An 18,000-nucleotide genomic window follows, 5' to 3' on the forward strand; every position below is an offset into this window, starting at 1 on the left:
AATCTGTGGCTGAACAGGGTTTCAGAATGTCTGAAACCATTCCATTAATAGACAAGGCTGCAACTATTTGCTAGTGTTCCGAAAGCACTGCAAGACAATTTAATTGACATTTTTCAGTGTGTACTTTTTAAGAGCTTGTACTCATTAGAACTACTGATGCTCAAAGTTACTTGGCAAAGAAAGGAAAAACAGAAAAAAATCAAAATGACACATTCATAAGCATTTATTTATTTTTGAGACTAACAACAATCATTGTAACAAGACTACCACATTAAATGTATTACCTAAAAAGACTGTATATTAATGTGATTTGCAGTTTCACTAGGAATGACACAAAGCTGGAAAAACAAATCAATGTTTAGATGAGTGCTTTACCTCTCTTTGTAAAAGTTACATAACCAGAACAAGTATTAATGCCTCCATTTTTATACTGTTTTATTCATTGAGAAGTGTTTATTAACTACATTTAACCATCTTGACATTTGTCTTTTTAGGCATATTTTATTACTCCATTTCTAGAAAACATGTTACAGAAAAAGTGAGGTTTTTTGGCTAAAGGAAACAATTATAGTGGCTTGAGCTCCATAAAAATCTAAATCAACTTCTAGTTGATTTAATAAATTGAAATTTTTTTTTTTTATTTTTTTTTTTTTTTTGGTGAAGACAGCAATTTTTGAGAGCTATCTGTTGGTAAAAATAACTGGATACTGTGGCAGACCCAAATATATTTGCTGAAGCTGATCATCTCTAAATGCAAATCAAATGCCACAAAAATTCTTGTCCTTTTTGAGCAATTAAAGAAGTTTGTAGGAAATATTTTACATGTACTTCTGTCAGAAGTGACACTATTGACACCTTTAGGTACCCATTTCCTCAATCCTGTCCGGTATCGTATAACACTAAGAATCTATTTTTATATTCTTGGGTTGGTTTTCTCAACAAATATTTTATTTTAAAAAGTAAACTCCATCAGTAGATTTTTAATACCGAAACTCAGACATCCTACCAGTCTCAAGCTATTCTGCATGATCATTAAATGTATTATTTTTTAGTATTTATTTTTGAATTATTCTCATGCATCTTCTGAAGCCTGAAAGTTGCATAAGAAAAAGAGCAACTTCCACTAGGATTTCTGATAAAATCCAAACAATGCTGTTGGTTCAAGTTAGAGCACAGCAAGTAGTCAAGAAAATCAGCGGCATGTAGGAGTGAAAAAAGCAGATGACTGATCTTGGTTTCATTGAAACACACAGTCCAAAACAAGAAACTGTGGGGAGATCTAACACAGAAGATCCTCCAGTTACCCTAAAATAAGGCCAAACTTATTTATTTCAGGGAGGGAAGGGAGGAAAGTGGGAGATGTAGGAAGACAAACTAAATAAATTAGCTCCTCCTTGCTCCTCACTTCCATGTTATCCTGACGTGTATTTGGGGTCTCAGTATAACAGTGTTCAACTGGTTGACAATAAATTTGCTTTTGCAACAATGGTAAGATTTAAAGATGCTAAAACTAATACCTAAAATGTACAAAAGATATTAAGGGATGCACAAAAATTCAGTTTGAAGGGGAAAATTTTGAAATCCTTAGATGTGTATTTTGAACAGTCACCACATCCTTTCAAATGGGGGCATCACCACACATGTCAAATCCCTTGAGCCCTCCAAGTTTCTTAATTCCCGTGACATTTTTTGCAATAACTTCAGACAGCATAAATTAAGTGCTTCACCAAGTTTCATTATCATCAGGACATGCAACATGGAGCAGGAGCCCTCTTTCCTTTTACAGATCAGTTGACTTGCACACTTTTCTTTGAAAACCATTCATATGCTAAAATATTCACAATTCCCCAAGTTGATACACACGAGTGTCCCCAGATTTACAGAATTCTCTCCTCTAGTATCAAAATGTTTTTACACACTTCTGTTTCAAAACTGCGTGTCGTGCTTTGATTCTATTGCATTGGATTTTTCTTTTTTTGTTTAACCTGCACTTTAGTCAATCAATATCCTACCTCGTCTAAGGAATTATATTGGTCAAAACATCTCCTTCATTCTGACAGCTTCCTATGCTTTCTTAAATATCTTTAACAATGTGCAACGTTTTCCCACCTTCTCCCATGCTCATTACCTCAGACACCAGAAGCAAGCAACTCATTTCCTGGGAACATTTACACTTTGATTTGAAAAACTTTCAATCAAAAATGCACATCAATACTAAGATGGTTAATTAAAATATGCAAAATTCAAGACACAAGCCTCCAAACGGCAGATTTTTATTTTTTTTTAACACTAACAAAACTGCTCCTTCCTCCCACTTTTCAGGCCTCCTTTTTGGTTGCTGTTATAGCTGAAGACATTTTCAAGGTCTTGAATGGTGTTTACTATTGTTCATACCTCTTTTGAAAACATGACCTCACTTTTAATTGAGCTTATTTCAAGTCATTAGTACAGCAACTCAACAACTCTTCAGATGTCCCAATTGGTATTATTTTGAAAAGCTAGAGATCTGAAATGACTATGCAAACTCTTACAGCCTTGAACTTCAATTCAGAGGGTCTCAAAATATCTCAACATACAAGGCCGTGCTTTCACCAAGCTCAAGATCAAAGTCATTGTTCAAATTTGAGTAATTTTGAAAAACAGAAGCCTACTTGGTTTGTAGCAAGACTAATTGGTTTTTTTCTACTCAAGTTTATCCTACGCTGATGCCCCAAAAAACCTACATCATAAAAAAATACAGAATTTTATTATCATAAAGGAAATGGCTGGTGTGGTGTCATCCCTGTCATATCCTGTTCCGTCCTACCCCTTCCGCCCCAAAGTACTGATTACAGAAAGCTTTGCCCTGTGAGGTAATGCAAGTCTCTTAGACAAACACTGTTTCTATTTTACCTGATAAAAGTATTTGTTCCCTAATCCTACTTCTACCATATTTTTAATGAATAAAACTATTTAGATAAAAAGTGACAAACGAAGAACAAAACTAAAACCAAAGCAGACCATTCTTGTAATGGTTCAGAAGTACAAGAAGTTTCTATTTCTGGAATAACTGTTACTTAGGAAGAGGCTTCTGCGAATGTATCATAAAAGAAATTGGGCAATAAAATGAGGAGTATCAGACTACAGAAGAGGCTTCTCTCCCTCTTTTTTTCCCCTTTTCTTCACTGCAACTTCTCAACCACATTCTTTTCAGTGGCAGAGCCAGGAAAAATAAGCATGCTTGAAGTGCCAAGCACCACTATTTTTTTATTTGTAAAAAGCTGCCAGTAGATTCTTTTCAATGCAGGAGATTTCATATTTAAGTTAGGGTAGCCAAGCTGCTAGAAACCTTCTGAAAAAGCAAAAAGTCAATCTACAAATTACTATGTGTAACTCATTAAAGTGTTTGACTTATTTCCAAAAAGTCCTTAAGTAATTTATATCAGTTTCATTTACAGCTATTAAAGCTCATTAAGTATAAAACGTTAAGCAAAATGAATGCTAATCACTTTATCATAAAAATAATTGAACATCTATAGCATAAGGTTTATCTTTTACTTCCTAGCGTATTCAAAGTGCCTTCATGGGAGGAGAGTGACAACGCTGTTCACTAATACAGGATTTACCTGCTCCCTGTATCATTAGTACTTCCTGGAGACGCCTCACTAATTACAGGAGCTCCTTCCACTCACAAGCCTACACAAACCCTGTTCAACCCAGGCCAGTTCCAGAGAGCAGTACCCACCACCTCTTTTTGCCACAAAAAGCCTTTAGTTCTAATCTTCAAAACTGAACCAAGCCTGCAGCAGCATCCCTACCCTGAAAGTCCACCATAGCAACACATACATTTTGCTTACTTAGAAAACTCCTTGACAGATAAAGATATATGATAAACATGATGCCACTGTCTACAGCTGGTGCAGTGCTTGATGGCTATGATTTTATCAAGTACCTAGTCACAGCTGTGACTGATTCTGGGGAAAACTTTATTAAGGATGTTGATTACAACTTTGCTGAAGCAAAACCTGGCCTTCACTAGAATTTAAACCATGCTTTATTTGGCTTCATTTTACCTCAAGAGGAACTTTGTTTGAAGTGGCAAATAACTTCCTCAAAGATAGCAGAAGAGAAAGAGTTGTTGCGACTTCTCCTCCATCATTAATTACAATTTGATTTAATTACACAAGCTAGCGGGCTTCAAAGATTTACACAAAACTCATTGCTCTCCTTTTCTGGGGTTTTGATACATAGCACAGCACTGTAGTGCTCAACGTGGTTATCAGTCTTCTTAAGGTTTATACAGGGATATCAATCTCTAAAAGAGAAACCTGAAACTGCAGTAACACTTATCTCAATAGCAAGTAGCTCTACAGCTGCTTCTCACTGAGTGTGACATTAGTTCCCAGGTATTAGCAAGCCATGCAGCAATTTTTAAAAGCTGGTTTAAAAATAAAGCAGGGAATTGAAGCAATGTTAAATGAGAGCACCACTCTCAGGAAAGAGAGGAGCGCTTTAAAGAAACTAGGGAAAACCATACTCTCAACCTAAAAAATGGCATTTGACTTCTTCCTTTAACAGTGTCAGTCTGGCTTTACTGCGATTAGCTCTGTTATACAGGGACAAAGTAGCATCACCATTTGCTAAATAGAATAAGACTAGTATTTGTTCTCTGCAATAGAGACTTTCCTCCCTATTCATGCTTTGCAATCAAAGAAACAGTAAATAAAAAACCTACATAATGCTTTATCTACAAAGCCATTACTAGACACCTGCTCTAATAACTATAATAATTCAGGGCACTCCAGGTAACACAAGTCAGCTCCCAAAACTATTCTCAAAGACAGCATTCTTAGAACAGAATATCTGTACGTCCCAAACAGTTTCCCAGAAGAGATCAAAATGCTCTAGCCTTTGACAGTAACACCAGCGCCTTCATCATAACTTTTTTTCCTAAAGAATGAAAATGAGTAAAAGTCTGGCAGTGTGTCCAAAAGATAATGCTTTTTCTCATACCAATGTTCTTTTCTCTACTTTTTTTTTTTTCCACGCCCTGAAGCCAAGATTATATATTATAACATAGCACAAAGGGCAAAGGACAGCATGCCACTTAGAGGCACTTAAGCCCTATGGGCTCTGGCTTCCCCGATCTCATGCTTCATCATTTAGGCTTGCCATGCAAACAAAATACAGTATCTGTGCTAGGCATAGGACAATTTAGGGTTGTAATGGGAAGTGTATGGGTAGGTAACAAGTTCAGTAGAGAAGCAGAGAAAGGAAAAGGGAAACACCCAGTGGCTGACTGCGAAGAGCAATGACAGCTTCTGCACATCCTTCTTTTAGAGATAGGGAGGTGTCTCTCCAGTGCAGACAGGGAAAGTAAAGATGATGATGGCAATGAATATTTTGTCATACTTTTTTCCCAGCACTATACTTTTATCATTAGACTTAGTTGAACACCCTGTTCTTGTTGTTTCCCCTCATCATGTCTGTCATAAAATATTTGTGCTGACTGAAGTATGTTAATAAGGTGCAAATGAAGCATATTCACAGGTTATTCAGATTCTGTGTACATCTATAATTGCATAAGATTTACCAAGTAATTAAAGGTCTTATCTACTTTGCTGGGCACTATGTTTGGTTTTCTGGGATATAAACTCAAATCTACAAAACAAGATGCAAGGAAAGCTGAGGGTTGATTCTCACACCAGATCTAGGTGCTTCCCATGAGAACCTGTCATAACAATGCTATCAATATTTGCAGGTGCAAGGCCACAACAGCAACAATCTGAGAACAACAGCATGAGAACAAGACATGAAGAATACTGCTACAGAGGCTCTGGAAACCACTGTGTCAACAGCTTCATGGGAAAGTTATAGAGATGCAACAGCAGGCTATTACCATGACTAATGCTAAGGCACTATAGTTACTAAGGCACTGTGCAACACCAATATGTCTGAATTTCTGTTAAGCCATTGAAAAGGAGCTGTGATGTCCCCAAAAACACAACTGGGGTGCAGAGCACACCTCTGCCTTCTTTCCTTAACTCACCTGGAGACTGACAACACTGGAAAATATAGACTTTTTTTTTAAAAAAGTCATGTCTGATCGATATTACCATGTTTTGCAAAGCTAAATTATTTAGACTCTGCTGGCTAATTTCACTTTCATTTGTGGAAGATCTGTTAGAACACAAAACATTAGCATTCGGTACATGTAACCAAAATACACGTGTTATATCAGTGCTTGAGAATGAAAACACAGTCTAGGCCCCTCTCTCCTGTAGCCAAATGACATTTTTGGAAAGGCAGGCAGTGGACATAACCTAAGCCGTATCAGATTTTCTTATACAATTATTTCAATAATACTTAATGGGGTTACTTCTAGAGTGCCACTGGAATTTTACAAACCAAAAAAAGAAAGAACAGAGATCCAAACATGAAGAATGAGCTACCTGTAAAGACTCAGATGCAAAAATAAGATTCATGTTAATGACAGAAATTTATGTATTTCAATCAAATTCTCATGAGAAAATATAAATACAAAAAAAAATTTTATCATTATAAACCTCACCTTTGAGAGAAGATTTTTTGAACTGATGCTGTAGCCTTTAAGGCTCTCGTGCAACTTCTGCAGGTGCTGCACAACTCTTCTTTGATGCTCATCATTTTTCAGCTCTTTTTGCTTAATCAGAAAGTCATAATGTTCTAAAGGTCCACTGCAAACCAATAAGGCTCTGGAGTTAGCATCTGTAGGAGTACCAGGGACTGTCTTCTCATCTGCCTGAGCTGTGTAGGCTGTAAAACAAAAAGAAGGCAATTAATAGAGATGTTTTGAAAAGCACCCTCTTGTATTCATAAACAACATACATTCTTAACAGTTGATGGAAAGATGTATATACATGACTTACCTATACAACCACTAAAGCACATTACCCCTTGTTTTTTGTTAAACCAACTTCTAACTTCAGCAGTAAACACCTCTAATGGTATGTTTTAACATTTATTTTTATTATTAACAAGCACATATACTAAAAAGCCCAGCTGGAGTGGTAAGATTTGGATGAGCAGTTGCAAGGGAAGTTTTGATCTTTTTTCTTTTTGTTTTGCCTTTTTTTTTTCTTTTTTTCCAAATCGGGAAAAAATATTTAAAAATTTCAAAGTACATTTCTCAGAGTAGATTAATCCTTTAGACGAAGGTGGGCTAAACTGGACAGAAAGTATTTAAAAGCCAGCAAACAGGAGACCAAATAAGAATTCTGTAAACAAGTTGAAATGAAAGAGTCAAAGAGCACACTAAGCAAGGCAATAGCTGCGAAGCCCTGCAATGCCACAGCCTGCTCTGCTGGCATTATCTTCTTCCTAGAAGATAATTCCTGCCCAAGGAGGAATTCTGTTTACAAAAAAAAAGAAGTAGTCAGAATTGCTGGACATAAAATGAAATAGAACTAGGGAAGGAAAGAATATACAGGATTACAAAGACGACTTGTTAAATCAGTAAAATCCAAAACAATGGAATACACTGTGAAAAGCTGTTCAATATCTTCCTTGCTTCCACTGTCAACAATTGTAACACAATTTGTAGCAATGATAAAAGCAATAGATTCAAGTAGGAAAAGCATGTATCATAGGCTACATAGTTAGATATTTGAACATTGTGAGATCTAAGGAAATTCATCTCTGAATGCTTTACGCAAGTTTCCTAAGCAACCCAATGGCCTCTAACAGCTTTCTCAGAGGCCTCATCGAAGGCAGGTGAGGTTCCAAAACACTAGCAAAAAGCAGCAATTTTTGTCTTGAAAAAGGAGAGAAAGGCGAGTCCAGAAGTTCATGGGTCAGTGCACACAACTTCTAAACACTCAGAAATACCAGAACAAGTACAAGCAGATTTTTTTTTCCTTTTTTTTTTCGTAAAGTAAAGCACTTGACAAAACAGCAACATAACAAAAGGCAGCTCCTATGGAACAAAGCAAGATCAAGTTTTCCTCTCTGTTCAGGTAACATGCTTAGGTGGTAGAGGAAAAACAAATTAATTGCAATAATACTTTTGTCATAGGGTCACACTGCATTCTCCTATGTAAAGTAGGAAAGTAAACTGCAAATGAAATTACTTTCGAGCACGTACAAAACTTCCACATTGCAAAAGATGGGTTTTCATTTTTATCTTCCTGTTTCACTATCTAATCTGTAACTCGATGTTTTATTAAACTGCTACTTCATTTTTATCAGCTACCTTCTGAAATCTTTTAAGTGTTACACACCGCAAAAGCATCTTCTATCTCTATGTAGTGTTCTAGATATGACTATAGAAGAGCACAGTGCCGATTCATTGTCCACCTAGTCTTACAAAACCGTGTAAAACTACAGACATGCATTTATCCATAACCCACCTTTCCCACCTTCAGGGTGCAGGACAGGGTTGGATGTTAACACATTTAGCCTGACATCCCCTGCTTCTTTAAGAGCTGCCACCAGGTTGCAACTTTTTATTCCTGTTCCTAAAACACAGGTATTTCAGTGTAATCTCACTTTATTTCAAATAATAAAATCAGCTGCTTGTATTTGCCTTTCTGCTTGCCTATGCAAGGGTCACAGACAAAGAAATGAAGACCCACCATGGTACACACAAAAAAGTCCTGCCTTGGAGAAATATAAGGGGAAAAACCCATCAAAGAAAAAAAATAAAATAAAAAAAAAAAAAACTTAATGCATGAATACCTAATGAAAATTCCAATCTAAATTATAAAAATTTCTTTTACAATGGGGAACTTCAGTCACCTTCAGTAAACTGGCATTAGTTTACCACTGCAAATATAAGTACTTACATAAAAATATATAAAGTGTTCTTAACTCCAGGGACCTTCTGCTCTAAAAAAGAGCAGTAAATTGAAAAACTAATCAGTGTGTTGTCTGGTTTTCCTACTGCCACTTAGAACTGATGTCTGATATGACACAGGAAAAAGGCATGCGAGCTTCAATGACACCACTTATGAAGGCAACAGTCACAGCTGAGGCAGGCACTGGAGTTATTTATGTAAGAAGACAATCTGAAATGGAAGCTAGGTTGTGGCATATCAAAAACTGATCTTGACAACAGCCAGGAGGTTGAGAGCACAGAAGGGTAACCAAGATAAACACCACTCACGGTGGTAACCCTTATTTTTTCCCTTGTAGTTGGATTTCATTATGTAAGGTTTTGAACTGTGATGTCCAAAATCTGTCAGAAGATAATTCCCAAGACAAAAATCCTAGCAGGTCCTTGTCTCCCTTTACTTCAGGGCCTAGGAAAAGAACCTGGGCTTCCCCGACATGAATTTCATTCTTGCTATCTTTCTATGACTGCAGAAACTGATTCCTTTGCATTTATTAATCTGTGAGTTTTCAAGAAACACAAAAAGATTTAATGTAAATTTAAGATGATTATTCACTTCTGGGAGAGACAAAGTATTGTACTTCCACAGATGAGTTCAAATTTGGTCTGCAGGATCTCTTACTGCCGTCAAACTAAACATCTTTTAAACACATGATTAGAATTGTAGACCTTTAATGGGGTGAAAAAGAAAAACCATGACAGATAACATCCAGTTAGAGAAGCAAAGATCAAACAAATGGAACTGAACTCCTTTTATTGCAAAAGGGGAGTCATTCTTCAGATTACGATATTCACCTCACTAGAGGGTCCCTCACACACAGTACACATGAAAACGTGTTGTTATTAATTCAGAAACAAAGTTGAAACAAGCACTTCAAGGGACTGATGGGGGGAAAAAAAAAGAATCACCTCTAACCATTGTGCTGTATGTATGCTTCAAACCACTCCCTCATAGGAACGATCAGAAATAGTTTTCATTCATGGAGATTAAGGCTGGAAGACAACACTGACCTTTCTAAATATAAGGGAAGCTAAATTTATCTAATTATCCCTGAATCACACTCAGGAATTGTGTTTGATTACAGCATATTTTGAAGAAAATATATTCTGAAGACATAAGACATGGAGAATTAACTATTTCCTGTGACACCTTGCTGTAATGGTTAATTACTGTTTCTCTTAAAGATAAAAAATATTTCCCATTAATAGTTGTTTGAGAACTGCATCTAAACCAAATTCACAGAGGTTACAATCGCACCAAAGTTAATGACCCACAGTCACCCCCCTACCACCCTTGCTGACAGACACACTCAAGAAGCTGGAACAGCTTCTGCTACGTCAGTGTTAATGCAACATACGGGAATTGCATCTGTTTTATTACCACTTAGCAGACAGAATTCTGCCTTGAGAGCTTTTCACAAACACTAGACATTATTCTGAAATAAGATTACTTGTACTATTTCCATGCACACCTCACTTAATGTGATGTACAAATGAAAGAAGAAAAGTTTGTCAGTGAAATAGCAACTTTACACAAATACTACTTGCGAAGTCTTTTAATTAAGAAGATACAGAAGAGTCGAAAGCAAAAAAAAAAAAAAAAGGACTATAAACCAGTGATCATAAAACCAAGATTACAAACCAATTCAATGGTGGCTGGCCACCCCTGCAGATGTCCTCAAACAACACATGTAATGACTACCTTCCCTTTAACATGGAAGCTGAAGAACTGCCTAAAGCCACTGGATTTGCTCTGACTTTTCTTAAATGGTAATACATTGGTTATAAAAAAAACAACCTATGTAGATTTAAAGTGTTAGACCAGTATCAAATAAAACATATATAAACTACTATCTGTAGTGCTTGTCTACATTCCTCCGGATGTACAAATACTGTAAAATCACAATATGTGTATGTCCACATTTATCAATCCTCCTGGATCTGCTGACTGACCTTCGAACCTCTGGGACCCGCCTGACGTTAACTGAACTCTCACACTTTTGTCAGCCTGGCAGAGGACGAACAGCTCTCACTAAAGAAAACACACCTCTGCTTCCAACCTAAGCCACAAGTTAACACAACCTAGTTACCCATGAATTTGTCTACTGTACCGGCTTTCAAAGTAACGCTGCCAGACAGAGCTCAGCTGTGGTTTTATACATCGGATGATCTTTAAGAGTCAAGTCCCTCGCCACTCTGAAGCACAGTAAAAGTTCTGGCCGACCCCAGCGTCCCCGCCGCCCGCCAAGCTCCCGGTGCACCCGCAATTGAAGGCATTTAACGAGGCGGCGCACTGAAGGTCTATTTGCTGGGGGACAGCGGCACCATTAACCCGGCAAGTGACGGATCCCCCGCCGCTTCAGGGGCCCGGGGCTGACCGCCGGCGTCAGCCCCTGCCGCACAGCCCGGGCACACGGGATCCCTCTGGAACTGGCTGCGGACAGGCCGCCCCGGCGGGGGAACATGAGGACACGGTCAGGGCATGTCAGGGCGGCGGGGCCGGTGTGCGGCCGGGCCCGGCCCGGCCCTGCACCAGCGGTCCCCCACCCCTCCGCGCGGCCCCCTCCGCCGGAGCGGAGACCCGCGGCGCAGCAGGCAGGGACGCACCGGCTCCCGCGGCCGCTCCACGGTGCCCTCCCTACGGGGTGCCCCCGCAACCTGCCGCTTGCCCCTCCCTTCGCCCGGCTGCGGGCAGGGCAGGGCGCGGCGCAGGTCCCGCGGCGGTACTGACCTCTCCGCAGGACGGCGGCCGGCGCCGGTAGCAGGCGGGCGGCGCGCCGCGCCGAAGCCCGCAGCAGGCAGCGCGCAGTAACCAAGGGCGACATGGGCGCCGCCATCTTCCCGGCCCGGCCTTTGCGGCGGGGGCGCGGGGCGCGCTGGGAAATGGAGTCCCGCCGGTGCCGGGGCAACGGCCGCGGTCCCTCAGACGAGCCGGGCCTCGGACGGTGCTGAGCGAGCAGCTCCAGTGTGGGTTCTCGGCTCCTCTCCCTCCCTCCCTTTGACCCCCAAACCGAGCCTCAGGCTGCGGGGCAGCCCCTGGGGAGCCGGCCGCGCCCGCCCCAGGGCCGCGCTCCGGCGCAGCCGCTCCGGCCACCCGGCACAAATCGCACTCCACTGATAAACCCACCGAGTGCCACACTGGTGCCACTTGCAGCACCTTATTGCCGCGTCCACGCACTCGATCTCCAAACTGCCTGCTTGCCCCCTGCGGCTGGTACCGCGCTGCGCCGTGGCTGTGTCCGGTGCAGCAGCTTTCAGGCCAGTTTGGCTGTCGCTGAGGAGTTTTGGCAACTGAATTAGTGTTTGTCGGTGATTTCTAACTTGTGTTGTTTATCTCTAAAAGCACGGACCACAAAATATTAAGGAAAAACATAGTTAAAATATTAAGGACAAATATTCCTGGATAAAGTTACTACAGCTTATCTGCACGTCAGCAGTACAACTTTCATGCCTATAAATATGTATCTAAACCTCAACAGCAAGATGTGTTAATGTAAAAGCAGATTTCCCTGAAGGTTATGCAAAACCCTAGGGGCTGATTCAGTCCCAGAGGGCCGGTGTGTGCTTAGCACACTGTAAGCCTTGTCCTTGGCAGCATCGGTTCAGATTCCCAAGTAGGCTTCCTGAGACCTCCTCAGAAGAATGCCGACCCCCTGCCTCCACTGGTGGATACCTGACTGTCTTATCCCACCACCTCCATTGTGACTGTGAAGCTCTTTTGACAGAAAGGCACAAAGCAAAAAGCCTACGCTCCAAGGGAAAAGCACCGGCACTTGCGAATCACTAACTGTAACACTTGCCTGTTTGCCAGCCCTCCATTCCCATCAGACATGCACCCCAAGGTCAGGATGGAGCTTCAGAAGATGCTCCCTGCAGAGTGCATTGTGCAAGAAGTAGGTAATAAAATGTCTGCTCCTGGTAAAAGCACAAAGGAAATGCTTTAACTGACTTTTACTTTTGCAACGTCAGAATTCCTATGTCTTGTTCTAGCATTAAATTTCTGTGCAACATGAGAAAGCCAGCAAGTAATTTTCATAGACTATTAATCAACTTTTTTTTTTTTTTTTAATAATGGTATAGCAAAATGTTACTTCAGGGCACTACAGAACAGCTTGCAAACAAAAGTTGATTACATGCTGATCAGTATTGCGAATTTTAAAAATAATGTTTATGATCTTGAAAATATTAAGTAATTGAAGTTATGTTCTAACATGTTCAGCTGTTTTAAAATGTGTCGTTGCTCCAGACACATCTTCAGTACATAACTAATTTAGTAGTGAACTAAAGTCCCAATTTATCACATCTTGAAAGAGCTGGTTTCCTTGCCTTTATTGAGCATTTATTGGTTTTGACTCATTCTAGCATGTTACAGCTATCAACACCTGTGCCTATTTAGGAATGAATTCCAGTACAAATCATAGTGAATTGAACAGACATCTCAAAGATGAATCACAATTGTTGCAATATTTTTAGAAACTCAAACAAGGAAACAACTTCAGTAAAAGTGATTTAAATAACAAATAAGTTATCTTTATAAACAGCTTATCTCCTTGAGAACAAAGAATAAACAAGGCAACGAGAGCTGGTGTTTCTTCCATTATTAACTCACATCACAATATGCATGGGTGAAATGTCAAGAATAATTGGAGAAAATGACAGCATAATCTTCGGCAAAAACATCTGATTTATTTAAATTGTGGTGTTTTTTTTCTTAACCTTGTTATCCAAGGCAGCGCAGAAAAATTTCCCATCTGAGTCTATTCTGACATCTTCTACCTAAAAGAATAAGCCCTCTGCAATGCTATGAGCCTTTCATACACTGGCACACTCTGAAACACCACCATACACTGTACTGCACACCCCAGGAACTGATTCTCCATCGGCTATAAGCACTTGGCAAAACCATGTTTTGGTGTAAACCTAAACAAACAGGACTTTCAAGTACACTTCTATAGATTAGCATGGGTAATGTCCCGTAACAGAGACAGATCTGTTCTGTGACATGTTTGTATACTTCATTCCCTGTACCTGCCCCTTTGCTCACCTCCAGGAATGTGACACTGCAACTGTGTAGAAATTAAATCAACACTTGTTCAACCCAGCTGCATCATTAGTCTGCCAGCTAGGCTAAAGTATAGGTGGTCTTCAACAGGAATAAAAACCAGGAGTTTAATAAAACCCCTCCAGAGGTCCCCTCTGGCCTCTGGTGGTATAAACTCCACTCCTTTTAGAAATACGCGCTAAACCCTATGGGGATGTATGTGCCCAAGGGTCTTTGGGTGTCTGCCAGACCCCCTCTGAGTTTCTGCAGGAGAGCAGGGTTTACCTGACTGCAAGGCTCCAAGATACTCCAACCATGGGAAACATCTCTGGCTCCCAAACGTAAATATGCTTCTGATATAGAACCAGCTATTCAGCCTGCTCTACGAAAATGCATTTTGTGGCTAGTTTTCACCAACACACTTTCCACCAAAAGCCATTTTCCTGGCATTATGTCAAAACACTCTGGAGTAAACTTGATAAAACCACATCTATTCTGAGACAATCGAATATGCTACGAATAATCTACATTGCTTATAAAGCCTCAGATTAATAAAGCTGTGTACATGTTCCCAGACTTACAGATTTACGGCCATTTTCACTATCTGCTTGCAGCTTGCATTTCAGTCAGCTCAAACAGCTCAGTGTATTAGAAATTCATTGCACAGTTTTCCAGCTACATGGGCACTACCCAGCATCTCTCAGAACAAGGAGTTCACAGTAGAAATGAACACCCTGAGGTGGTGGATGACATTTTGACATTTTAAAAATTAAGGAATCTAGAAGCGTGTATGAGAATAATCCCTTGATGAAAGGCAGAATATTGTGTAAAAGCAATGAGAGGAATTGAATATTATAGTTAAATCTGAACATATATATATATAAAATGTGAATATTACAAATTATAAGTTTAATACTTTTATTTGGCATGTAAATACACAATGCAGATGTTCAAACATCATGTTTCAAAGCACTGGCAGCTAATGCAGGGATCAGGAAGTCATTTTTCCACATAAAGCATTGCACAATTAGTTCAGTGCCTTGTGGGTTCTGCCTTAACCTGAGTCAGCATTCCCCATAAGTTTTGACAAAATATGCCTGAGTTGACTGAAATGTGTTAACCTGGACACTTGACAGAAGGCTGGAGAGTCCTAACTGGATAAATGTGACTTTTTCTCTTAAAAACAAAGAAACAAACAAAAAAACCTACTTGAGAGGTATTACTACACCAAATTTAAGAATTAATCATCCATTAATACCCACTTCTATGGGTTCAAGCTATGAGACTCTGCTATTCATATTGCCACTTGAAGTTATGTCAGAAACTTTGTGTCATAGTTGAATTAAATAATGTGTAATAACAAATCCACGAGTACCTAATCTCTTGGATGTTACTCTAAACACTTGATTTCTTGCATCTAATCTTTGGACCTACAAACACAGCTTACCCCTCTCCCTCCAGGTTTGAAATCTGGTGCAAAGTTCATGTCAGAAACAGAACTAAAACTTTCTTTTCTGAATTTATGCTCACTTCCATCCTGAGAGAAGAACCCTTCTAGCAAGCAGAAGCAATTACAGACAGCATAACTCCAGTCTCATGGAGCAAAAAACCATCCAAAACACAGCTCAAAACAAACGAACACATTTTCTGAGGGTTGGAAGGAAACATGGAGGCTCAGATTCCCCAACCCATTTATTCCTTCCCTTTGTCTCATGAGCCAGCGTGGCGCACATGCTTTTACATGAAGTGAGGGGCGCCAGTCATGAAGCTGGGCATCTTCCCCTTTGTCTCCCAGGCCACAGGATTTGTATGTGACCTCAATGAAAAAAAAAAATCAGAGATGGGAGACCTCACCAAATCAGTGTAACCTCCTTACTTACCGACACTAGTGACACACGGGTACTTAAACATTCAGTCCCTGTAGCTTGCCTGCATACGGCTCTCCACCACCAGTTATCCTGTTAGGAAAAGCAGACAGAACAGTGCTGCTAAGATAGCATGCCGTGAGAAAAGAATTCGACTTAAGCCTCATTCTTAGTACTTACCCAGCGTGAGAACAAATTGTATTCTTGATTCACCATAGGCTCACCAACTTCCCAAATGTACTGTATTAGGCACGTTTTTGTTTCTTTGGAATAGATAATAAAACCAAGCTTGGCCAGAAGGCAAACTATGTTATACTAAGACAACACCAGTGCTCTGCATATTTTCACATTTGCAGTCAGATGTGGTAGCAAAGGTTGTGTAACAAACAAAAGATTACTTATGCACACATCTGGATAATCTCAGTAGAATTAATGAGTTTTTTCTTGCCTTGCTGCAAGACCAGTTAAATAACTAGTACAACTCAGATAAGGTTCCCTTTCACTCCCACGATGTAAAACTCTGTCAGCTTAATTTCTGTTTATAATTATGAAGTGAGTAGTTGGCAGCTATTAGCAGAAGGAAAGGAAGTAAGGAAGGTGCCCTAGTAAGGGAGAGAAATAATACTGGAGGAGTGATGAGCAGGAAATTCACAGAAAAGTTACCAAGCAAACCACCTACAATCATACTGGTTACATGTATGCAGTCACCTCTGCTTTCTGATTATGTCCTCAATAACATGGACGACTGCTAACCAAACTTGCCCCATGTTAACGTTGAGTCTCTCAGATCTGATCTGTGGGCAGTCCGACAGTTTTAGAAAGAAAAAATAACTCTCGTTCTTCCTGGATAGGAATGGAGTGTCACCAGAATTCCTTCATAAGGAAGGAAATAAAAATATATATGCGTTTAATCATTGGAGGGGCACTGTAAAGAGATAGAAAAAAATCTGGAAGACCTCTAAGATGGAGTCATTTTGAAATATTAGCAGTGCATTAATATAATTTCTATTCACTGATGTCCTAGGTGCATCAAGAAGGTAAGCATTCCACTTCTTTTGGCAAAATTTCGTGTATTGTAACACACCATCTACTTGAATCAGGTACTGAAGAATCAAATGTCTTATGTCTTGGAAGGGAACAATTCTGCCAGCTCCCCTCTCCCCTTCTTTCATTCTGTTTTTTCCTTTCTCTCTCTCTTCATGTTACTAAAATACCTTTTTTTTTCTTTTTCCTAATTATTCTGTAAACACAATTTCAATTTCCTGTCATTTATGAAATGTGAACTCCTGATCTATGCAAGCTATGATGATATAAAATCTATGCCGGTTGTTCACACTGCTACTAAATGCATTTAATTTGTGGAAATTCAAGAATTTTTAAAAGCTTTAAAGCTACTACAGACAACATTGCCACCTTGTTTGCAATAACCTAGACTTTGTTTCCAACAAAGAGCGTTTGGGAGGCATCTCCTCCAGCCTGCATTTGTACCTGGCTGATTCCTTTTGCCTAACACCTCGCATATACAGCTTTCCCTATCGAGTCGTGTCATCCTCCTTTTCATATTTCATATTTTGATTACGCATTGCCTTCTCCCCGATCTTCTACAGAGTTTTATTCATGCCCACTAACAAAACTGTTGCAAAAAAATCATTTCTTACTCTCTTACACCAAAACCTAGGTTAAGTTTCTGGCTAATATACCAACTTAACCTGCTTGGGGCTCCCCACCTGTAATGAACGCCAATCCTTTGTGCACTCTTTAAGGGCTGCTGGTGAAAAGCTGCAGCCGGGAGTAAATGCATTGTCATGTTAAAACGTTCCTCGGCTTAGAAAGAAAACATGTTAGACCGCTGCTGCGCTGACTGAATCCACCGCCGCTGTCCCCTGTGCTCCTGACCAACCGCACCCGCAGAGGCCGCCGCACCCCCTCACCACGGGCTGGGCCCAGTCAAGCCGCCCCGGGGCCGCCCGCACCGCCTCGCACACACCCCGACCCCACACGAGGGCTCCGACTCTGGATGACTCGCTGCGGGCCCCAAGGCGGGGGGAATCTGCGAGAACGCCCGCACCACGCCGTGCAACCCCTCCTGCAGCGGAGCCGAGCCCAGCAGCCTGCGCCCCGCCCGCCAGGCCAGCTCCGCCAGGGCCGCGCCTCGCCTCCCGCGCACGCCGGGATCTGTAGTTCGGTAGGCGCGGCGCCTTGCAGGGCGCAGCGAGCGTGGCGGATCCCGAGGACTACAACTCCCA

General features: G+C 40.5%; 1 protein-coding gene and 1 long non-coding RNA gene across 7 annotated transcripts in view; one reads left to right on the plus strand and one right to left on the minus strand.

The window, feature by feature from the left end:
• LOC115610096 overlaps positions 1 to 6,124 on the plus strand; it is a 63,764-nt gene extending 57,640 nt beyond the window's left edge. Inside the window, exon 9 of the long non-coding RNA XR_003992116.1 lies at positions 5,741 to 6,124. This is a non-coding gene — a long non-coding RNA (uncharacterized LOC115610096). The remainder of the gene's footprint in view (positions 1 to 5,740) is intronic.
• The window catches only part of AFG1L (AFG1 like ATPase), a 66,736-nt gene extending 48,886 nt beyond the window's left edge, over positions 1 to 17,850 (minus strand). For 4 of the 6 annotated variants that reach the window (XM_030491154.1, XM_030491148.1, XM_030491153.1 and 1 more), the window contains exons 1-2: positions 11,580 to 11,719; positions 6,551 to 6,774 (exon numbers count right to left, since the gene is read on the minus strand). In XM_030491154.1, coding sequence (XP_030347014.1) covers positions 6,551 to 6,774; positions 11,580 to 11,685 — 330 coding nt within the window. In that variant the 5' untranslated portion in view covers positions 11,686 to 11,719. Of the gene's footprint in view, positions 1 to 6,550; positions 6,775 to 11,579; positions 11,720 to 15,769 lie in introns of those variants that run through there. The other 2 variants (XM_030491150.1, XM_030491149.1) reach the window with 2 other exon arrangements.
• Positions 17,851 to 18,000: the final 150 nt, after the last annotated feature.

The sequence above is a fragment of the Strigops habroptila genome, chromosome 6, assembly GCF_004027225.2.
Source record: "Strigops habroptila isolate Jane chromosome 6, bStrHab1.2.pri, whole genome shotgun sequence".
Classification (NCBI taxonomy): domain Eukaryota; kingdom Metazoa; phylum Chordata; class Aves; order Psittaciformes; family Psittacidae; genus Strigops; species Strigops habroptila.